This window comes from Diabrotica undecimpunctata, chromosome 1 (assembly GCF_040954645.1).
Source record: "Diabrotica undecimpunctata isolate CICGRU chromosome 1, icDiaUnde3, whole genome shotgun sequence".
Lineage (NCBI taxonomy): Eukaryota > Metazoa > Arthropoda > Insecta > Coleoptera > Chrysomelidae > Diabrotica > Diabrotica undecimpunctata.
In genome coordinates, this window is record NC_092803.1 from 108,973,410 (window position 1) to 108,995,898 (window position 22,489).

At 31.7% G+C, this 22,489-nt stretch overlaps 1 protein-coding gene across 1 annotated transcript; it reads left to right on the top strand.

Moving 5' to 3' along the window:
• Positions 1-359: 359 nt before the first annotated feature.
• Positions 360-22,256, top strand: LOC140439870 (uncharacterized). The gene is made up of 4 exons (XM_072530040.1): positions 360-491; positions 566-628; positions 15,960-16,022; positions 21,320-22,256. The coding sequence occupies exons 1-4, from the start codon at positions 479-481 to the stop codon at positions 21,898-21,900; spliced, it is 720 nt and encodes a 239-aa protein (XP_072386141.1). The 5' UTR covers positions 360-478; the 3' UTR covers positions 21,901-22,256.
• The last annotated feature ends 233 nt before the right edge of the window (positions 22,257-22,489 follow it).

Sequence of the window (22,489 nt, forward strand, 5' to 3'; positions counted from 1 at the left end):
AAGTGGATCGATGATTTAAACTCTGAACGGCAAATAAAAAAGCTCATTTTTATAAAATCTAAACGAATCTCAGACTAACAGTACGGCAAGAAATGGAAGCTTGCGTCTCGGTGTTACTCTCTCCATCTCTACCGGGCGAACTCTTAAAAAAACCTAGTTTAAGAGATATCTGCAAAACAAAAGTAATTATGAGTCTATTATAATCATTATAAGTCATCATTATAATTAATTATTTTTTTCCTTGATTTTTCATCCTGTAGTATATAAATATAACTCAATCGTCAACATGTATGGATCCCTTTACATAGTCAGTTTTTAGTGATTGACATTTGACGTGTAACATGACAGATTCTTTTGTTTTTTTTATGTTGTTTGACTTGTTGATTTGTTGATGGCAGATTTATGGTTTGAATTGTTTGATTGGTTTGATTTTCAAATGTTAAAATAGTTGCACATCTTTTTTTCTAAAACTATTAAGATGGGAGATTTAGGTAATATAAGCGATCTTTATTTTTTTATCGTTTGTTATGAGTATATCTTAAGTTCAAGTGGTTTAATTTTATAGTTCCACCCAGAAGGTTGATTCGCCTGACAAGAAGGAGGCCTATACAATCAGAAACAGTGCAAGGTGAGTTCGGCAATTCGGTAATTACTTACATTATTAAGGATGGTCGGAATATTCTGAAAATTGAACTGTGTATTGAACAAACTATCGATTCTATCTATAACAATATATCAAGAAATGCTACAATTTCTATGCCTATTTATACCGGTACTATACCTTATACCTTTTCAGACCTCTGAATGATAAGTAAACAGCTACCTGCCTCCGATAATTTTTAATATAGTACTAGGAGTAATAAAAAGAAAACAGGAATTTACAAATTAATTAACTTCATGAACAAAAACATTATATCAAATCAGCTCTAAGTAATAGCATATGCATATGATCTGGTCATCATAGCAAAAAAAGAAGATAATACTTATAAGAACAATTTAATAGTAAGGTAAAGAAGCTAAGATAATATGGCTAGAGATAAACCAACACAAAACAAAGTACATGAGATTATGGAAAAACTACACGGACACAGAAATATCTAATTATGTAGAAGTATAAATTTGAAGCAGAATTGACTTTATGCTACCTGATAGTGACCATAGGAAAGACCACTAGAAAGTTCAAGCAACAAAAACATACAGCAAATTATAAAGAGGAGTAATCCACCTAGAATACTTAAGATTTTTAAAAGCTCTGGTGTTAGCTGTTATCTGTAATCTCCAAAGATTGCAAGGCTTTGATGATGATTATATATCTGGCTAGTTGTTCTCTTTTCATTTTCAGTCACTAGGTTTTTTTTGAATCCCTTTATTTCCTTCATCACACTATCATTTTTCTTTACTTAATAAGGTATTAAGTCCAACAGCATCAAATTTAACAAAAAAATTACAAATTATCATCACATAATCTCAAACTTCTTCAGCATTCAATCACTGTATGGCTGTTATATAGATCACACATCTAAAGTATCTCACCATATTTTTTGAACCATAATATGTAACGAACTTCATGGCATAGCTAGAAAGACTCTTCTAGACAGAGAAACATAAGGAGTACATGTGGGGTAAATGATATTAACAATTGGATGCTAAACAGGAAAAAGAGTGTAATAAACATATTAGCAGAATGTTAGTAAGAAGAATGGTCAGAATTGCTCAAAACAAATCACCAATTGGACAGAAAACTAGTAGACAGACCCCGAAAAAGTCTTGAAAATGTTTTAAAACAAATTCTGATCATTTGCTATGAATACAACATTTCAGCACAAGTATATTTCAATTACAAGGCCACCTATGATACAATAGACAGAAACAAATTAATAGAAACATTAAAAAAATCCAAATACTAGAAAAAATAGTAAGATTGGTAAAAATGACAATTAGAAAAACCATTTGTGCTGTGAAATGCAATGGTACAGTCTCAGAAGAATTCAATGTTCAAGTTTGTCAAGGACACCTATTATCTACCTTGCTATTCAATATAGTTCTAGAAAAAATTGTAAGGGTTAGTGGGATAAATTAGGTCAGGTACTCCTTTCTACAAAGAGCACCAATACTTAGTGTTCACTGATAATTATTGCATTATTGCAAGAAATGGAAAAGAACTGGCAAGTATGGCAAAGGACTGATTCAGGAAAGCTCTAAAATGGGACTGAAAGTTAATATAAATAAATCTAAGTATATGGAAATCTCAAGCAAAAACTGAATAAACACTAGAGGCTCATTTAAATTATAGATGGAGAATGGATCAGTTGTAGAATTCGAGAAGGTGGGTGAATATGTACTTAGGTACCCTTATTAACCATACATGTATGAAAGAAACTGAAAACAACCTCAGAATGAGCAAAAGCAACAGATATGCTGGGGTCATGAACAAATAATTAAGGCAAAGATATTTCAAATACAAAACTATTATTAAACCCACAAGTCTATATGGACATTGGCTATGAACAAAACCATACAGAACAGATTGGAAGCATGGGAAAGAAAGATACTTCACAGAATGTTTGGTGGAAAAGTAGTAGAGTGAGAATGGAGAAGACAAACTAATGTAGAAGTGTATCAATCGTATGCTATAAGTAGTGAAAAAACATAGACTAGAATGGCTCAGACATCTAGAAAGAATGCAAGGTAATAGACAAGTCATGAACATTGGTTGAAGAGTACCTGAGGGCAAAAAAAGAGGAAGACCAAGAAAGAAATAAAGAAATGTAGTGATGCAAGATGTGAGAGAGATGGAAAACAGATTGGAAGCTGACAGCTAAGAACAGAAAACAATGGAAATTATCCATCCAGCAATGGACTTAAAAGGCATGTTAACTCTATATATACAAATAAGGTATTAAGTTCCAACAGCATCAAATTTAACATCACAATTACAAATTTTTCATGTATAAAATCATCACAACCTCAAATTTCTTCAGCACTCGAATCACTGCCTGGCTGTTATACAGATCACACATTACTATATTTTCTGAACCATAATATTTAATGAACTTTATGGCATAGCTGAAAGACTCTTGTAGACATGTAAACAAGTGAAAACATAAGGAATCCATCTGAGGTAGATGATATTAATGGTTGGGTGCTGAACAGAAAAAGGTGTGGAGTGAACATATTAGCAGAATGTTAAAAAGAAGAATGGTGAGAATTGCTCGAGATGAATCACCAATGGGACAGAGAACTATAGGGAGACCCCAAAAAGGTAGAACGACAATGCTGGTAGATTAAGTCTAAATAGGTGATTCACCTAGTATAACGGAGGAAGAATAGTATGTAACTATTATGTAACATTTTTAGGTTACTAAACTAAGTATCTCTTCATTATTTTTATGATATTTTAGTGATATCATATTTAAATGTATCATAGAAGCAACATTTTGTATGATAATTTTGGAATTATATAATAAGTAATACTAAGTTCTTTTCAAAGATACCTTAATAACTATCAATTTCAGCCCAAAAAGTATCATTGATTTAATAATTATGATTATTAGTACACTTGGCAAATATCAAAAAAAAAAAAGTGAAAAATATGCACACAAATATCCACTTAATTACCCAAAAATATGCATTTCTTTTAGAAAATGTGCATTAAATATTCATACTGTCAATGGAAACATATATTTAATAATGGTATAATAATTAATGCTTATTTTAATAATTAGAAAACAATGCACATAAATTTAAAAAATAAGTAGTAATATTGTAATCTACTAATTAATTGTCATGCAAGTAGTAAAAAAGTAAAATACTATACCTTAGAAATATGGAAACAATAAATGACCCAATGTTTTTCAAAATTTTCCAATAAAAGTTTAATATTGCTTCGATCTGTGTGCATATATATGTAAATTGAGAAACTTCTTTCCACACAAACGGATGTGTGGGAGCCTTATAACTGGCTACCTACATTCGAGGGTTGGAAATCTTTTGATTCCAAGCCTTACTTCAAAGGACTTGTGAGTGAATGTATCTCCATAGGTTTGGTTCTTCAGTGACCGTTGAAGGATAAGGATTGTTAATGTGAGCAAATATAGCTCCAGAGAAATAAACCACTTTTGGTTTATCAATTTATAATTAACTATTTTTAGAGTAGAGAGGTTCAAAACGACCGTAGCTGACTAGTACAATATCAAATAATTCTTTCTTTATCACACGTAAAAGAGAAAACCGTATTTATAAGAAAAATGCCCGCGTTTCGGCGTAGAGAAATATTTATATATGAATTGAGAGTGTTTTAAAATGCACATGCCTCAAGGGCGTGTGAGAATGAATTAATAAAATAATACTTGGTGTTTAAAAGTGTAGATTACCCCTCTTGTATTTAGGTGTGAAAACTATTTAAGAGGCTGTGGTGCCAATCAGTCGGGTATCCCGAGCAAACTTGATATTAGTGAATATTTTACTTATTCTACACTAAGAAAAGTGTAAAGAACTATATTTTTATTTTATATTTTAAAATGATATGTTCATTTCTGGAACAGGATGTAATGGGAGTATATTTTAAATTCACATAAATATTTGTTTCTAAATCTATTTCTTCGCAAAAATTACCAACAAGAATGTCAGGTACCTCAGTAAGTTCTTTTTCAGTGTCACTTTTAACATTTTGACAAGCTGATTTATTTTTTTTATTAAGGCTATGCTTTCTACCAGTAACAAAAGGTTTTTTTGAAGCAAACTAAAATTTGATTTAATTAATGAAAGTTGCTGAAGAATATTGCTGAAGAATGTTGCTGAAGAATGTTGTTTTTAAAAATTTGTTTAGCATCTAGCAAAGATTTGGAACTTTCATCCGTTAAAGCGTCAATTATATTTTTTTAATCTGTGAAATAGTCTGAATAGAAAAAAGCGGTTTCCGACCATGTTCTCCATCATGCTAGAACGGGTTCTGGTAGAAGTGGAATATTTGTAAGCATTTCCTTATAAAGTTAAATTCTTATAGGAGATTTGAGGAATACATTTTTGTGCTTGATATCGGGGAGTTTACAAAAGGAAACTTTTTCCATTTTCATTCAATGTGGTAAACAAGTAATGTGTATTAAGTTGGTATAAAATATTTTTAAATTTTGTCCTGTCTTGACCATATATGGTGCAACATCGGATAAAAAAAGGAATAATTTATGGCTAGGAACAGCTGCAGGAAGAACAATTTGTGATATTTCTTTTTGTACAAAACGTGATATTATTACAGAGTTGTTTTTTTCTAATTGCTTGCATGACATTAAATAGGATTTTGGTAAGATCTGATAGCTGGAAACAATCATTAGATGAGCGATATATCTTCCTGACGAATCAGTGTATTTTTGTATAAATATGCAAAATCCGGAGATATTTGCATAAAATATGCAATATATGCATTTTGCATATTTGCAGTGTCATTATTAGTTAACTCATGTAGTCTTTAAACATTTAAAGAGTGATTAAGTTAAGTATTATTGTTCAGAAAATAAGTTTTGCGAATTTTTATGATCTCTCTCTCTCTCCAATGGCGCTACAGCCCAAATCGGGCCTTGGCCTCCTCCAAACTATACCTCCAACCTTGTCGGTCCCGCGCCGATCTTCTCCAGGTTCTCACGTCTAGCAAATTTTGCGCGTCCGCTGCCACTTCATCCTACCATCTTTTCCGTGGTCTTCCTTTTGGTCTTGCGCCCTGCATGTTACTATCTAGGGCTCTTTTTTAGGACTTTTCTTTCGAAGACTTCCAGTTTTCTTTTTGTCTCTTTTGTCATTACTCATGTCTCGCATGCATAACATACTATTGGTCTGATAATAGTTTTGTAGACCCTGATTTTCGATCTCCAGTGTGTGTTTTTGGAGCGAAACACATGATCGAGTGAAAAATAAGCTTTGTTTCCCTTTACTATTCTTCTTTGGATTTCTGGTTCTTCTGTTCCATCCGTGTTTAATGCAACTCCTAAATATGTGAAACTTTCTACCGTTTCAATATCGTCCTGTAATTCAACTGTGCGTCTGTTTCCCCGAGCTCTTGCCGGTGTTAACTTTTTTGTCTTTTGAATATTTATTTCTAGTCCGGTCTCTTTTGCCTTTGTTTTTAATTGTGAATATATTTCTGCCGCCTCTTCTGTTCTGCGAGACATGATGCTGATATCATCGGCATAGGCGGCAATCTGTATTGATTTATTTGTTAGGAGATTACCTCTTCCTATCTTCAGCTATCTTATCACATATTCCGAGGTCAGGTTGAATGGTGACGGTGCCAGCCCGTCTCCTTGCTTTAATCCTTGGACTATCATAAAGTTTTCAGTGAGCTCATTTTGGACTCTGAGACAGTTGCCATTGACGAATCCATTGTTGTTTTTACCAGTCGGATGTATTTTTGGGGGATATTAAAGCTCTGCAATATTTATATAACTTGTTCCTATTAATTGAGTCGTAGGCTTGTTTGAAATCTATGAATATGTTGTGGACGTCAATGTCGTATTTCCACGATTTGTTTAAAATTTGTTTCACTGTGAATAGTCATAGTCATAGTCATCTTTATTGATCCTTTAAGACATTCAAAATAAATGTATAGGATACGTCACTACAGAATTTGGTATAAAAAACATTAGTGTGTATAATACAATATTCACAGTGTAAAAGAAATTGACAAAACATAAAATATATAAAATAACATTTTTACAAGTAAAATATGAAGCTATTGCAGTTTGTCCTCAAGATATTCATTAATAGAATAATATGCTTTTCTTAAGAGTAAATCTTTAACATTTTTTTTAAATTTAGAGATAAGTGGTATTTCTTTCACAGTTTTTGGCAAATGATTGTATAAGGTCAGTCCCATATATCTGAAGCAATTTTGAAATTTGGATGTTCTGTGTTTAGGAACTCGTAAAGATTCAGCACTTCTTGTATTGTAGTAGTGATTGTCTGAATTTACTGGAAATGTATTGATTTCCTCTTTGACATAAAGTAATCATTTATAGATATATAGGCAGTAGAAAGTTAAAATTTGATGTTTAATAAAAACTGGTTTACAAGACTGTTGATAATCCAAATTAAAAATTTTACGGATAATTTTTTTTTGGTTAATGAACACTTTGTTACTATCTACTGAGTTCCCCCACAAAATTACATTGTAGCACATGTGGCTGTAAGCAAGGCTATAATAAACGTTCATTAATGCCGAGATGGGTAGTGTGTTTTTAATTCTAGATATAGCATAAAAAGCTTTATTCAATTTCATGTTCACTGAATTCACTTGCTCTGACCATTTGAGATTACAATCAATGAATACACCCAAAAACTTTGTAGAGTGAGTGGAAGATAACATATTGTTTCTATCGTGGATGGTTAAGATATAGTCATATTTAGATGAGTTGTATGAATGAAAATAAATAATTTGCGTCTTGTCAATGTTTAATATTAGTCTGTTGGTATTACACCAGCGTATAAAGCAGTCAACAACAGTCTTCATTGTCATTTTTAATTCCTCTAGTGTACGTGCAGAGACTATTAACGAGGTATCATCAGCAAACATTGATATTATAAGTGCCCTTATGTGATCTGGTAGGTCATTAATAAAAATTAGGAATAATAATGGTCCCAGCACGGATCCCTGTGGTACTCCTTTATTTGTCGTGTATGGTTCTGAGCTTGATTCCTTCATCTTAACAACACTCTTCCTGTCACTTAAGAAATTTATTATCCATTCTAGAAATATCCCTCTAAAACCAACGTTATATAATTTGTTGCGAATAAATGTTAGATCTAAGCAGTCAAAAGCACGTGATAGATCAAAAAATAGTCCTGCCACGTGGTTTCTACTATCTAATTCATCATAAATACGCTCAAACAAGCTGCATGCAGCCGTGAGTGTTGACTTTTTTGATCTAAAGCCGTGTTGGGTTGGAGTTAATAAATTGTATTCTTCTATAAAATTTAACATTCTGTTGTATACAACCTTCTCTATTACTTTTGAAATTATGCTAAGGACAGATACTGGTCTATAATTTGAAATATCATGAGGGTCATTCTTTTTGAAGATTGGAATAACTTTTGCCATTTTAAATATGGATGGAAATTGGCTGGTTGTTATTGAGAGATTAACTAAATGGGTTAAAGGAATCGATATATGATCACTTATCAGTTTTATTATTTTTACAGATATGTTATCAATACCAGTACTAGGCTTATTTTTTAGTTGATCGATTGTATTTTTTATTTCAATTGGAGTTACCGGTAAAAAGAAAAATGTTTTGTTACACATTTTTGAGGTAATACAAGAAGAAGGTAACGATGTGCCAAAATGAGTTTGAAGATTGTATTCTGTAATTGTAGCAAAATATGAGGCAAACGAATTAGCAATATCACAAGACTTGGTAATAATTTTATTATCATAATGTAGAATAATATCAGACCTGTTCTTTTGCCTACCAGTTTCACTGTTTACTAAATTCCAAACTGTTTTTGGTATATTGTAAGATTGATTAATTAAGTCACTATGAAAGTTTTTTTTAGTATTTATTAATAGAGAATTATATTCTTTTTTTGCCTGTTTATAGGTATCTTGAGACTCGAGACTCCCTATATTTTTTGCTATCCAGTGTAGATTTTTTAGTTTTTCACTAGCATGTCTTACCTCATTTGTTACCCATGTAGCCTTATTTGTTTTGTGTGCTTTATACCGTGTTTTTATTGGACAATATAAATTTAGATTGTAATCTAAAATGCTAACAAAGGAATTTGTGGCATATTCAGCATTCAATTGTGAATAAACTTCATCAAAAACTGTAGAAGAAATCCCTGCTTTAAACATCAGCATATTTTCATCTGACATATCCCTGTAACTGATGGGTTTTTTATCTTTTTTCGATACTTTATTGGCTTGCAAATTTACACTAAGTGAAAATACCGGTAAGATAGTTTCGAAACAAATTCAGATTTCTGCTTTAATCTGGAGCCTTCTAAAAATTGCAAGACATGACCAGACGATGATAAAGATGTTAAAGAAGACATGGGGAATCTAAAATTTGCATTCCACGACATGTCTATTCATCTAGGCAGAAATCCTAACGAATTTGTTTCTCGTACTCATACAGAGTAGATCCGAAGAAAATGAAAAAGACAGAAAAGATTTTATTTCACGTTCAAAGCGTCTATGTATCTATTGATACGTATTTCGCTTTAATAAAGCTCATCAGAATAGTTATTCATAGCCGTTCTTAACGTGAAAAATAAAATTCTCTGTCTTATTAGAAGTAACAATAACATGACTTCGTTATGGACGCAATAGCGACATCTGACAGAAAAATCGGTAAGATAGTTTCGAAACAAATTCAGATTTCTGCTTTAATCTGGAGCCTTCTAAAAATTGCAAGACATGACCAGACGATGATAAAGATGTTAAAGAAGACATGGGGAATCTAAAATTTGCATTCCACGACATGTCTATTCATCTAGGCAGAAATCCTAACGAATTTGTTTCTCGTACTCATACAGAGTAGATCCGAAGAAAATGAAAAAGACAGAAAAGATTTTATTTCACGTTCAAAGCGTCTATGTATCTATTGATACGTATTTCGCTTTAATAAAGCTCATCAGAATAGTTATTCATAGCCGTTCTTAACGTGAAAAATAAAATTCTCTGTCTTATTAGAAGTAACAATAACATGACTTCGTTATGGACGCAATAGCGACATCTGACAGAAAAATCGGTAAGATAGTTTCGAAACAAATTCAGATTTCTGCTTTAATCTGGAGCCTTCTAAAAATTGCAAGACATGACCAGACGATGAATAACTATTCTGATGAGCTTTATTAAAGCGAAATACGTATCAATAGATACATAGACGCTTTGAACGTGAAATAAAATCTTTTCTGTCTTTTTCATTTTCTTCGGATCTACTCTGTATGAGTACGAGAAACAAATTCGTTAGGATTTCTGCCTAGATGAATAGACATGTCGTGGAATGCAAATTTTAGATTCCCCATGTCTTCTTTAACATCTTTATCATCGTCTGGTCATGTCTTGCAATTTTTAGAAGGCTCCAGATTAAAGCAGAAATCTGAATTTGTTTCGAAACTATCTTACCGATTTTTCTGTCAGATGTCGCTATTGCGTCCATAACGAAGTCATGTTATTGTTACTTCTAATAAGACAGAGAATTTTATTTTTCACGTTAAGAACGGCTATGAATAACTATTCTGATGAGCTTTATTAAAGCGAAATACGTATCAATAGATACATAGACGCTTTGAACGTGAAATAAAATCTTTTCTGTCTTTTTCATTTTCTTCGGATCTACTCTGTATGAGTACGAGAAACAAATTCGTTAGGATTTCTGCCTAGATGAATAGACATGTCGTGGAATGCAAATTTTAGATTCCCCATGTCTTCTTTAACATCTTTATCATCGTCTGGTCATGTCTTGCAATTTTTAGAAGGCTCCAGATTAAAGCAGAAATCTGAATTTGTTTCGAAACTATCTTACCGATTTTTCTGTCAGATGTCGCTATTGCGTCCATAACGAAGTCATGTTATTGTTACTTCTAATAAGACAGAGAATTTTATTTTTCACGTTAAGAACGGCTATGAATAACTATTCTGATGAGCTTTATTAAAGCGAAATACGTATCAATAGATACATAGACGCTTTGAACGTGAAATAAAATCTTTTCTGTCTTTTTCATTTAAAATCTTTTCTGTCTTTTTCATAAGTGAAAATACTTTATGGTCACTGAAGTGACCCTCGAACACATTTGATTTATAAAGATGTGGTTCGATATTTGTCAATATGTAATCCAATTTTGTAGATGATGTTTTACCTACTTTATCTACGAAAACTCTTGTAGGAGCCTCAGATGTGACTCTCAGATTATAACTTACTAAAAACTCGTTAAAAGATTGCTTATTATTAGACATGACAAGATAATCAATGTTTAGATCCCCACAAATATAAATATCATGATATGACTTACTGCATAGCTCCAATATATTATGTAATTTACACAGAAAACTCTGAACTTCTCCTGATGGCGAACGATAAACACTAATAACACAAATTTTCCTATTGGCTATAAACAGAGAAATCGCACAGCACTCACACACCATTTCTTCACTAAGTTACAGACATCTAATGTTTTGAATTTAATATCAGTTTTGATGTAGATGATGGATCCTCCATGGATATGGAACTTTCGACAAAAATAAGAGGCAATGTTGTATCCATTCAGGGTCATAAATTGGATGTTTTCTTCAGTACACCAATGTTCTGATAGACAAATTATATCAGGTGTTTCCTGCAATGTTAAGACTTCAAGTTTGAGTAACTTATTTGTCAAAGATTGAGCATTTAGTTGCAATATTTTTAAACAACTGTCTGGTGATGATAAAACTAACGTTTCTCTTGGATTTACTTGACTAAAAAAGAGTCTGGTCTATCTTCTCCAGTTGACAGACCTCTATTATGATGCTCTCGATCTAAGAATCTTCTTCCTAACCTAAAGTTAAATCGTTCAATGCCAATTTTTTTCGGCCAAAAAGCAGGATTGTAAATTTCTTCCCTTAAGTCAGGTAGTACACCTATCATAAAACATTGATTATCCCTTCTTTTATGGTCAGTTGGTAACAATTTTACTTGTATATTCTCACAGTTTGTCTTAGTTATTATGAAATTCTTGATGTGGTCCTCATTTACACTATCCGGAACTTTTGAGATGAATAGCCACAATTTTTTGTCTGGTTTTTCGGATTTTCCATGGAAATCCTTATCACCAATTCCAGTTCCCATTATTTTCTTGCGTCTTGTTGTCACAATCTGATATCCTTCATCGTCGGCTTTATTCTCTGAACCCCCTGTTGTGATATGATTAAGATTTATTTTTGTGCTTTCCTCATTCTCAACACCTAAATTTGTATTGTAGTCACATGTTTGTTTGGTTTGAATTTCCATTAATTGTGCATTTAATTTGTTTGCAGTAATTTTTGAAATGCCCTGTATATTGGAATTCCTTTCAACATGTTTGGTGTTTTTATCATTAAAATTTTTATTTGAGTCAGTTTCATTGTTTGTTTTGTATTTAGAATTAGTCAACTGGACACTGGCCGTCTTATCTTCATTACCTTGAGTTTTTATTAAACCCTCATTAACAGTTGAGTTGGGTTTTTGTGAGATTCTGGTTCTGGTTATTTCTGATTTCAATAAATTTAATTTTTCTAGCAAGTGTTCATTATTTGATTTTAATAGATTATTGTTATTTAATAATAAATTGTACTTATCATCTTTTTCAGCTAACAGCCTTTTTAACCACTGATTTTCTATCGCTATGGCACTAAATGATTCGATGGGTTGTCCATCACTATTTTGGCAACAGATTACACGTGAATCTCCTATCTTGAAGAATTTCACTTTGTTTTTCACAGCACATGAGATGTGATAACTATTTCCACATACTATACAAACGAGTATTTTATTAGGCTTAGTTTGAATAGTTGGTCATTTGTAGATCTTCCTTGTCGGAAACCGGTTTGATATTCCCCGACAATATTTTCAGTTAGTTGTTGGAGTAGTATTGCCCAAATGCAAGAACAAGACGAGACTTAGACAGTTTTGGTCTTGGTCTTGCGCCAATACACCTGGTCTTGGTATTGCACTCCGGGTCTTGGTCTTGGTCTTGCAACAAGAGTCTTGCAAGTCTTGCAGTTACCCATTAGCCTATTGCTATTTATTAAACGTTACTAGGGAAGTTTGAAGCCACGATCTAAGCGATCCGTGCCTATGCTCTAACTAACCCAGCTATCTACCATGCCCCATGAAATTCAATCAAACATGTTTAAAACACAAAAAAACCAAATTAATGACATAAACTTGACTGTATTTTAAAGAACATTTTCTGTCTAGAAAAGTATTGATGGACCTCCACCATATATGAAATGGAAATCTTAAAAAAGATTGGTACGTGGCAAAAATCCAAATACAGGTATCAAGGGCACATATTCTTTAGGTGATAAGATAACAATCTATTATTATCTTATTAAAGCAACATAAATGTTACTAACAATCTTAGCTCTACTTTTATATAAAAAACTAACTTGAAAAAATAAAGAATAGGTAAGAAAGCAATGATAATCAAAAGAAGTTATTTTAAATTAAGGAGATATCTACTTTACCAAAATAAAGTAGTAGGAATATTTTTTTAGGAACCAGAATTTTGGTTTTTCAGGAAGAAATATTTGTAATTCTTTTTTGTGAAAAGATATTAGATGCTTCCTTAAACCTCAAGTGTTTCTGTTTTTCATTTTCATTTTAACCTTTCTATGTAGGCACAATTCAAACAAAGCAATTTGGGATGCATAAATTATTTCGAAAAACTCTATATCTATAAGTCCAACGCTCACTACTCCGACTATTTTAAAACTATTTGAATTTTTGTCCCCCGTGTCAAATTGTAAACTTTGTCAAATGAAGTTTAGTAATGTCGAAAAAGTACCTACTATAAATGTCCGTTACTATTCAATACCCTAAGTATCTAATAACAAACCGAGAATTATATATCGTTACTTCGTTATTCTAAATATTTCGGTATTTTGTTTACACGGTAAGCTACATTATCTGTTATTAATAAACTTTTGAATATTATCGCGCTCTTTCAGCAAATTTGGTTTAACCGAATGATCTCATCGCACACTCAGCAGAAACAATGTTTAGTCTTAGGCCGATAAGATTTGTTTATTTAGATTCCTCCTAACTAAATTATAATGGGAAAAAAATTGAATTATTAAGTGGGTGTCCGTAATAATAGTGTTATATTTTTTATAGCTAAGGTGACATATTTTTAAAAAATTTCGATATGATATTACTGTCGACGTATCAATGCAAGATTATTTTATGATTAGAGGGCGACTATAAATCTGGACAATTAATTTCAGAGCGAAGAAGTCGTATGCTGGAAAAGAATGTACAAAATATTTTATTTTTAAATTGTAATTATGATCTCTGAGCACGTGTCAAATGTGTTGTTTTTAATTAATATTTTGATTGATGATTTTGATGTATGTTTATGGTATTGTTCGTAATGCGCATAAGTCCAGTTTTTTAAAATTTTATTACATATTTTTTTTGTCTCTTAAGTATTTAAGCATATACCCGAACTACAATTCTCGCTAAAACGACACTCAGTCCTAACTGCAAGACGCAAGAGTCTCGCAGGCTTAGTCTTGTTCTTGCGTAAATCTTGCAGTCAGTCTTGGTCTTGGTCTTGCTAAAATTAGGCGGTCTTGGTCTTGGTCTTGCGAAAACGCAAGAACAAGACCAAGACCGATTTTGGGCAACACTATGTTGGAGTCGTTTGTTTAGTATGTAAGTAAAAATTTTGTACGCCGTGCACAAGAGGGTTATGCCGCGATAATTTTCGCATTTTAGTTTATCCCCTTTTTTATAGATTGGGCATATAATCCCGGTTTTCCAATCGTTAGGGATCTGTTAGGGATCTTTTCATCATTCCAAATCTTGTTCATGACCACATGCATTTGTCCTACTAGGTGATCGCCACCTAATTTATATAGCTCAGGGGGGACGTTGTCAATACCTGGAGCCTTATTGTTCTTTTGTGCTCGTATTGCCTGTTTTACCTCTTCCATCGTTGGGGGTTCTATATTTTCGGTCTCCCTCATTGTGATGCATGTCCATATGCTCTTCATTTTCTTGTGTCCCTAAAAGAGTTTGGAAATAGGTTTTCCAGACTGATTTTATTTCTTTTGGATCACTGGTTATTTGCCCTTCTTGATTTCTGCATATATAATTGCGTAGATATTTGTACGCCTGTCTTATTATCTATATTGTTGCTTTGAAGATTTTCTTCCATTTTCTGTATATTGCCGTTTTAGTATTTTCTTTTCTCTGTTCGGCATATTTTATCGACCCTCCGTCTTGTATCTTGGTAACTTGCCCTTCTTTCTCTGGTTCTTCTTTCCATATAGTTCTTGCGTTCTTCATTTCTTTTCTGTATGGCCTTATTACACTCGTCATTGAACCATTCCCATTTTGTATTTTTCTTTTTCTTGCCTATGATTTTTCTTGCTGCATCAATAACTTTTGTTTGGAATTCTTCCCAATGTTCTTCGGTGCCTAGACTGCCTGTGTCTGTCAGTGTTTGTGTTATTTCTGTCTCATAGTTCTGTTTGACATCTTGTTGTTTCAATTTTTGTATATCTAGCTGTTCTGTTCTTTGTTCCTGTCTTTCCCTCCTGTTTCTCTTAATTCTGCATCTGTATTTTATCTGTACTAGGAGATGGTCAGATCCGCAGCACGCTCCTCTTCGGCTCTTCACATCTTGTATGCTTGGCGGCCCGTTTGTCTATTAAGACATGATCAATTTGGTTGGCGGTTGTTCCTCCAGGCATAATCCATGTCGCTTTGTGTATGTCGGGGTGTGGGAAAAAAGTCGAACTTATGATCATGTTTTTTCTACTGGCAAAGTTGATAAGTAATTCTCCATTTTCATTGGTATTTTGATGGAGTGAATGTTTACCAATGGTTCCTAAGAAAAGTTCTTCTTTGCCTATTTGAGCATTCATATCTCCTAGTACGATCTTGATGTCGTTTCAATTTTTATGATATGAAATGAATATTTTGAAGCTGACGTGAATAATTGTGTAGGTGATACTGAAAACATCTTGAAGAGAGCTTTCAAATGAAGTATTATTTTCCATATAATCTTACGTTAAAGTTTTTTACAAAATGGGGCCAATCCATCATTTAAAAAAAATATGTCTCTGAACGTCCATTATTTTATGAACATTAATTATTATTATGTCTATTAGTTTGTTATACAAAAAATTGTTGAATTTTTAGTTTTTTTGGCTCGGAAAAAATATGTTATAGTTTAGACCTGCATTGTATATAATCGAAGTTTAACATGCCTGATTTTGATTTTAGCGCCACTAGAACTCAAGATAAACCGAGATGTCGAGGAAACTACAACTCTGCAATCGTTGGATGGTATGACCTTGTTACTATTATTTAAAATTAACTTTTAAAATGAATTTGTGCTGTTAAATATACCCACTTATGCATATTTTTTTCGAAAGTTATGTACAATAATACTAATTTTCACCTTATCAAATAGTCTAGTAACTTGAGCGGAAAATAAGACCTTACCTCCCAATTCTGTCGGACTGCATAGATTTAGCTGAAAATGTGGATTTAAGGCATTAAAATCTGATTGAATTAAGTAAAATAAACATATTCAATAATAATTTGTACTTTAATACAAATTTTCAACCCTTAGAAACCACCGCGTATGACGTAAATAACGTTAAAAAAAATAATTTTTCACGATGTGAAATGCTTAATTGATGAACTAAAATCAATAACAATTCATACATAGCTTGTAAAATGATGTTTCATTGGTTTCTAGTTCAAACTTTTAACCCTTAAAAAGCAACCCTTTACGTGCCCCCGAATCACGGTGAACGACTCGTATCATTTTTATAAATGAAAATGTTGTTGGTTCCGAGCTATTCATTTAAAAAACTATTATGCGTACTTTAGATATGTGAGAGCTTCAAAATGCGTATATTTTTCACGCTCCAAAATTATCTTCCAAAAATATAATTTGTTTTTCTTTAATTAGTCAGTTAATGTTCAAGTTTTGATATATTTATACATAGTCATTTGAAAGTTAATTTCAAGGCTTACAAGGCTAGGTTCATTAGAAATCCAAACTACCCTTCAATTTTGAAAAATTACGGTTTGAAGCATTAGAAACAGGGGGTGTTAACCCTGTAGAAACACCGCAATAGAAACACTAAGACATAAATTTTAATCAGTGATATTCCTATTATTTTTTACGGTACAGAAGTTTATAAAAAACGAGATTATTTATTGAAAAAAGAAATACATTTTTGTATTCGTTTCATTTTTTACGTATATATTTTTTAAAAATTTTTTGAAAAAATAACAATTTTTTAGAAATTTTCAAAATCGACGATACAATTATTTAATATAACTTTTTTCAAAAATAATGCATTTTAAACCAGTCAAACTCCTGGATTTAATGAAGAACACTGAAATAAAATGTAATGTAAAAGGAAAACGATTAATTTTGATTCTAGTGGATCTTTTACGAGCTGTAACTTACTCAGTTTACAGGCACATGACTTCTTGTAGTGCCCATTTTAAAGATTTTTTCATGGACTATAAAAAACTTTGATATCATTGCCCCCAAAAAATCAACCTTTTTCTTACAATTTAACTTTGAGTGTATTGATCCAAATATTCGTAAAAAAATGTCTCCTTTCACCGACCATATCTCACTTTGGATTGTATGTAGAATATCTTGTAAAAAATGAATCTCATTCTTCTTTTATAAGCTTTATTTTTGTTTTGCATACTTTTTCGATCAGGCACATTTTTGAGTTATTCATGAAAACCCGTTAAAAAACATGACTTTTTTGTTTCCAAGTATAAATAGCTCAAACAGTACTGATTCTGAAAAAACTCTATAGAACAAAAGTGGCATCTTCTATCGATTCCCGTAACTATTTTGAGCAAACCACGAGAAGGGGTGGCAATCAGCCATGGGGCTGAAGTACACATTGGCGTTATATAACTTTTGTTATTTGAGCACATTCCCATCAACTCACCAAATTTCAAATGAATCGGTTCATTTCGACAAAATTTGGAGGTGAATAGCCCGAGTAACTGGAGTGTAAAGAATTAGCGGGATGTATAGTCAAAAAAATAATTAACAAATTAAGTGCCCATGGTATTTTTTGTTCTTATGCGATTTCTTTTTCGCGATTTTATTCTGATTTATTAGATACCACAACCTGCGTTTTGGTCGAATATCGTATTATATTTTTTAATTTTTTGTCAGAGTTTAGTTTCATTCATTATCATAACAGATTCATTATATTCATAAATTCTTATCAAAATCGGCACCGAGACATAACTTCAGACAAGGAATACTATTTTATTTACTTTATTTATGTTGTTACAGGGTGGGCTGCGTGAATGGCCCCTGATGAGAAATTAAATCGAATCTTTTTAGTAATTTGGGTTAGAAAATATGCCGAAGAGAGAACATCATTATATAATATTGGTACTCTTGTTTAAACATGATAATTTTAACCATTTTCCAGAAAAACGGAAGTTTCATTTATAAAAAGTCTTTGGGCAGATGATTGTTGTGCATAAAAGTCACTTCGTGTGCATTTTTGCATTTTTTAAAGCTACTATTACTTATTCGATTGGAATGTCGCATAACAATCATTTTACTAATGAAAATGTGGGATATGATTTGTTTATACCCACAAGACAATTTTTGTGGTTGCTTGGTACACATAAAGTATCCAACTCACAAAAAATTTGAAAATTTGTTAGATTATCTGGTGTTATGTTCATGAAATAACAACACAACCTCGTTATTTATAATTCTAAATTTTGTTGTACACGACGAAAAGGCATGTTCAGTTGTTCTTTATAGTCCAGTGTACTACGGAAAAAGTATAGTACAATCTCCGATTTCCATAAACACACATCGATTTTTATGAAATTTTGTAATTAACACCTATTTACCCTTAACCTCAAAATCTACCCCATGTCGATATCTGCTTATTATTCTAAGGGGTGAAAACTACACCTTATTGACCCTAACTACACCCAATTGAAATATTTAATAAGTTGAAAAACATTCATATGGTTTGAATTAAGGTTGTATGATACTGGGAGATATTATTTATGATCTGTCAAACCTTTTTATTTATTTTAACCCCTATAAAGCATCCCATGTTCATTTAAACATTAAAAAAAGACAATTAAATGAATTTGTCATACTTTATTTATATTAAATTTTTGATTGTTTTTAACTGAAATATTTTTACACTACAAATTTTAAAATCATCCCTTATTACAAAAAAAAGGGCATATTTATACAATTCGATACATCATTTATATTAACCCACTATTTTTTTACCAAGTTAGATTTATATATTTTGTGTAAATATTTTCATGCTTTTAAAACTAATCATCTTAGGTAAAATATGTAAAATATTTGACATTGGAAAATTAGAAAAGAATATTATATTTTTGAGCAACTTTTAAGTTGAGTTGCAAAAAAAAATGATGCACAGCATCCTTTTTTGTAGTTGCAAATATGAGTTCTTGTGGTGCTAGACTTTGTTGCAGTCTGATGGTTTGCAATGATCCTTCATGTCTACTCCACCCCCAATCAGTTGGCTCAATTTTTTTGTTCCCATGCCAAACTTGAATCTGATAGTAGCATCTTTTAATATGCCCATTGAAATCATCCACTGTAGAAACAAGCGATAATTTGATGCCATTAATTTTAGTGGTTGCCTTAAGAGCGTAGGCGCAAAATTTCGGGTCAATGCTTTTTAAATGCATTCATTTTTTTTCGAATCTTGAGAAAACTAATAAGTAGTTTTGAAAAATTTAAACGCAGAATGAAAGAATACATTATTACTGAGGGCCGAAAGTCCATTAGAATAAACAAAAAGTTTTTATTTATTCATATGATAAATAAATATGATATGATAAATATGAATATATTTATTATGAATATCTCATTCAAAAAAACTTTTTATATATTCTAAGGGACTTTCGGCCATTGGTAATAATGTAATCTTTCATTCTGCGTTTAAATTTTTCAAAAATATTTGTTAGTTTTCTCAGGATTCGAAAAAAAAAACGAATGCATTTAAAAAGCATTGACCCGAAATTTTGCGCCTATGCTCTTAATGAATGACTTATGTCGCATTCGTTCAAAAATACTACTTGCATGTTCAATGTCTTCAATGCTTAGTATCTTCGACATGTTCTGTTACAATAATTTTCAGTTTATTCATCTTGCGTAGCGATTTTCACAATTAATTCATCGGCTTCACTTTTTTCTTGATAGTTGATTCTGAATAGTTGATTGATTTTTCGTTTAACTTTCTCTCAACATTTGAATAGATATATATATATATATATATATATATATATATACATATATATATATATATATATATATATATATATATATATATATATATATATTAAACCGAGAGCTAAGATTAATACTATTACAGGAATTCATATTAAACTCAACAGTCTTCCGGGTTGAACCGCGTCGATTCTCATTGAGCCGAGCTTTCGACATCCTCTTCAGGGCTTCCGAGGTCTCAGTCTCCCAAGCTCCCAGACAGTATTATACCGATCACTAATCAATGCATTACTGGTGCTGGGTATAGAGGACGGGTCATTTATACCGTCGATGGTGACGTGGCTTGGGTGGAGGTTGGCGTGGGGGCCAGCGTGGGGATTTACGCGAACATTTCTAACAGTAGGATTTAGATTGACGGGTGGGCGTACGGTATTTTCTTTATGAGAGGTCTCCAAGTCGAAGGTAACCGTATGCCGTCATCTCTTTTGGTTTAGAACCCAAGAATTATCTCTCAATAATTCTTGGTAGAACCCAAGAATTATCTCTCAATAATTCTTGGTTTATAGAAGCGGATTGGGACTATGGTTCTGGAATTTTCAAAATCAACATTTGTTATTCGGTCTACCCAACTTATTTTTAATATTCTTCGGTAGGTCCACATCTCGAATGCTTCAAGTCGATCGCTCACCTTTTTCTTTAAGGTCCAGGCCTCCACCCCATACAGCAGCACCGAAAACACATATGAACCTAATATTCTTATTTTGAGTTGCAAACTAAGGTCTCTACTGCATAATACTTTTCTCATCGTATTAAATGTTGCTCTAGTTTGTCCATTCTTCTGTATACTCGTTATTTTAATTTTTTTATGAAATGAATATAGAGGTGGAAACGTGTAACATGTCGCAGTGATTGCCATCGTGTTGTATGGTCAATAAAACAATGTCGTCATCTTAACATTTTAGATTTATAAATTTAAATAAATCAGAAAATGGAAAACAATAAATAAACATAATATACCTTGTCTAAAATTACGCTACTTTGCCGATTTTGATAACAATTTATAAATATACAGTGAAATTATAACAGAAAACAAAAAAAAAATAAACTATAACACGCAGTATCTTCATATCTATTTACATTTTATTAAGCAATATTTGGTCCAATAGCCTTATTTTGGTCCAAATAACCTGATTCTAGTTTTTTGTCAATAATTACGTCTCACCTTGTATATGTACTATAAAATTTATATTTAATATAGCTTTATGGAACAATAGGCAATTAATAAAAACATTGTTAATGTCCTTTGTACGAATTTCAATTTAGTTATTAATTTGTATTTATATTTTAGATGTCATTAAGACAAATACCGTTAAGAAGAATCTACAATCAATAAAAGAACGTTCAATAAGGAAAAAAAGAGCGCAGGAAATTTATTACAAAAAAAATGGCACTTCGGGTGTTAGTCCTTTGCTACGTGATGGTCAAAAGCGACCTATTAAACAACGAATAGGTAGATTACCAGACACTGATATTGATACTTCTACACCAAAGATACATTTAAAAAAAAACGTTACCCTCAATAATACTATTCGCAAAAGACGTATACCAAATAATTATGCACAGATGCGTTTAAATAGAATTAGAGAAAAACAGAGATTACAGTCTAAAATCCAAAACGATTCAAGAATGAATGGTCAAAAGTCAGTAATTCGATTAAAACGTAGAATACCCAACATTAAAATAAACGTAAAAAATGATCGCGTCCTGAATTCAAATATTAAAAGATTTAAGTTAGAGCTCAATAAGGAACTGCAACAAAAATTTCAAGATCTAAAAAAAACTTATTGTGGGGAGAAAATAATGACTGTTCATTTTATTCCTGAAACAACTGGTATCCAGATCGATACTAGATTTTCCAATTTAAGCTAATTTCTTTTACCATGTTACTACAAAGTGAACACAGCTGTGTTACATCTCTTTGCAGTACCTACTTAATACATTTTGAAATGGTCGGTTACTGATCTTTCAAAATTATTTAATGATTGGAACTATGGAAAGAGAATAGTGTCAAAATTAAATTTTATTTTGTATTACTTTTTTGTTTCTGTTATAATAGGTCTTTTTCGAAAAGGATTTATTATAAAACATGGTTTAATATAGGAATTTTAATACATATAATAAAACATATTTTTGGAAACTTTTAGTAGCAATTAGTAGCAGAAGAACGTTAAATTGAGGTTATATTATTTTTATATGTTTTTGTATCTAAAAATAAATTGTTTATAATAAAATTTGTTTTTTTTTCATATTGTAGATATAATTATGAAACCTGCGTCATTTACGTTCTTATTACTTGGTAATCTCTGTTACATATTATTATTATTAAATTAGATCCAGAATATGTGCACAGATAGAATACTTAACAGAGATTTTCGAAAGAAAAGATTAATGAAAAATGTCTTTAAAATAAAATCTAAATTATACCTATAAAAATTAAGGTATAGTAAGCCAAAAGAGG

Bases quoted from the DNA above. Each gene is read 5' to 3' on its own strand.
- LOC140439870 (XM_072530040.1), top strand. The intron at 629-15,959 runs GTGAGTTCGGCA...TTTTGATTTTAG, and splicing joins ACAATCAGAAACAGTGCAAG to CGCCACTAGAACTCAAGATA. The intron at 16,023-21,319 runs GTATGACCTTGT...TTTATATTTTAG, and splicing joins AACTCTGCAATCGTTGGATG to ATGTCATTAAGACAAATACC.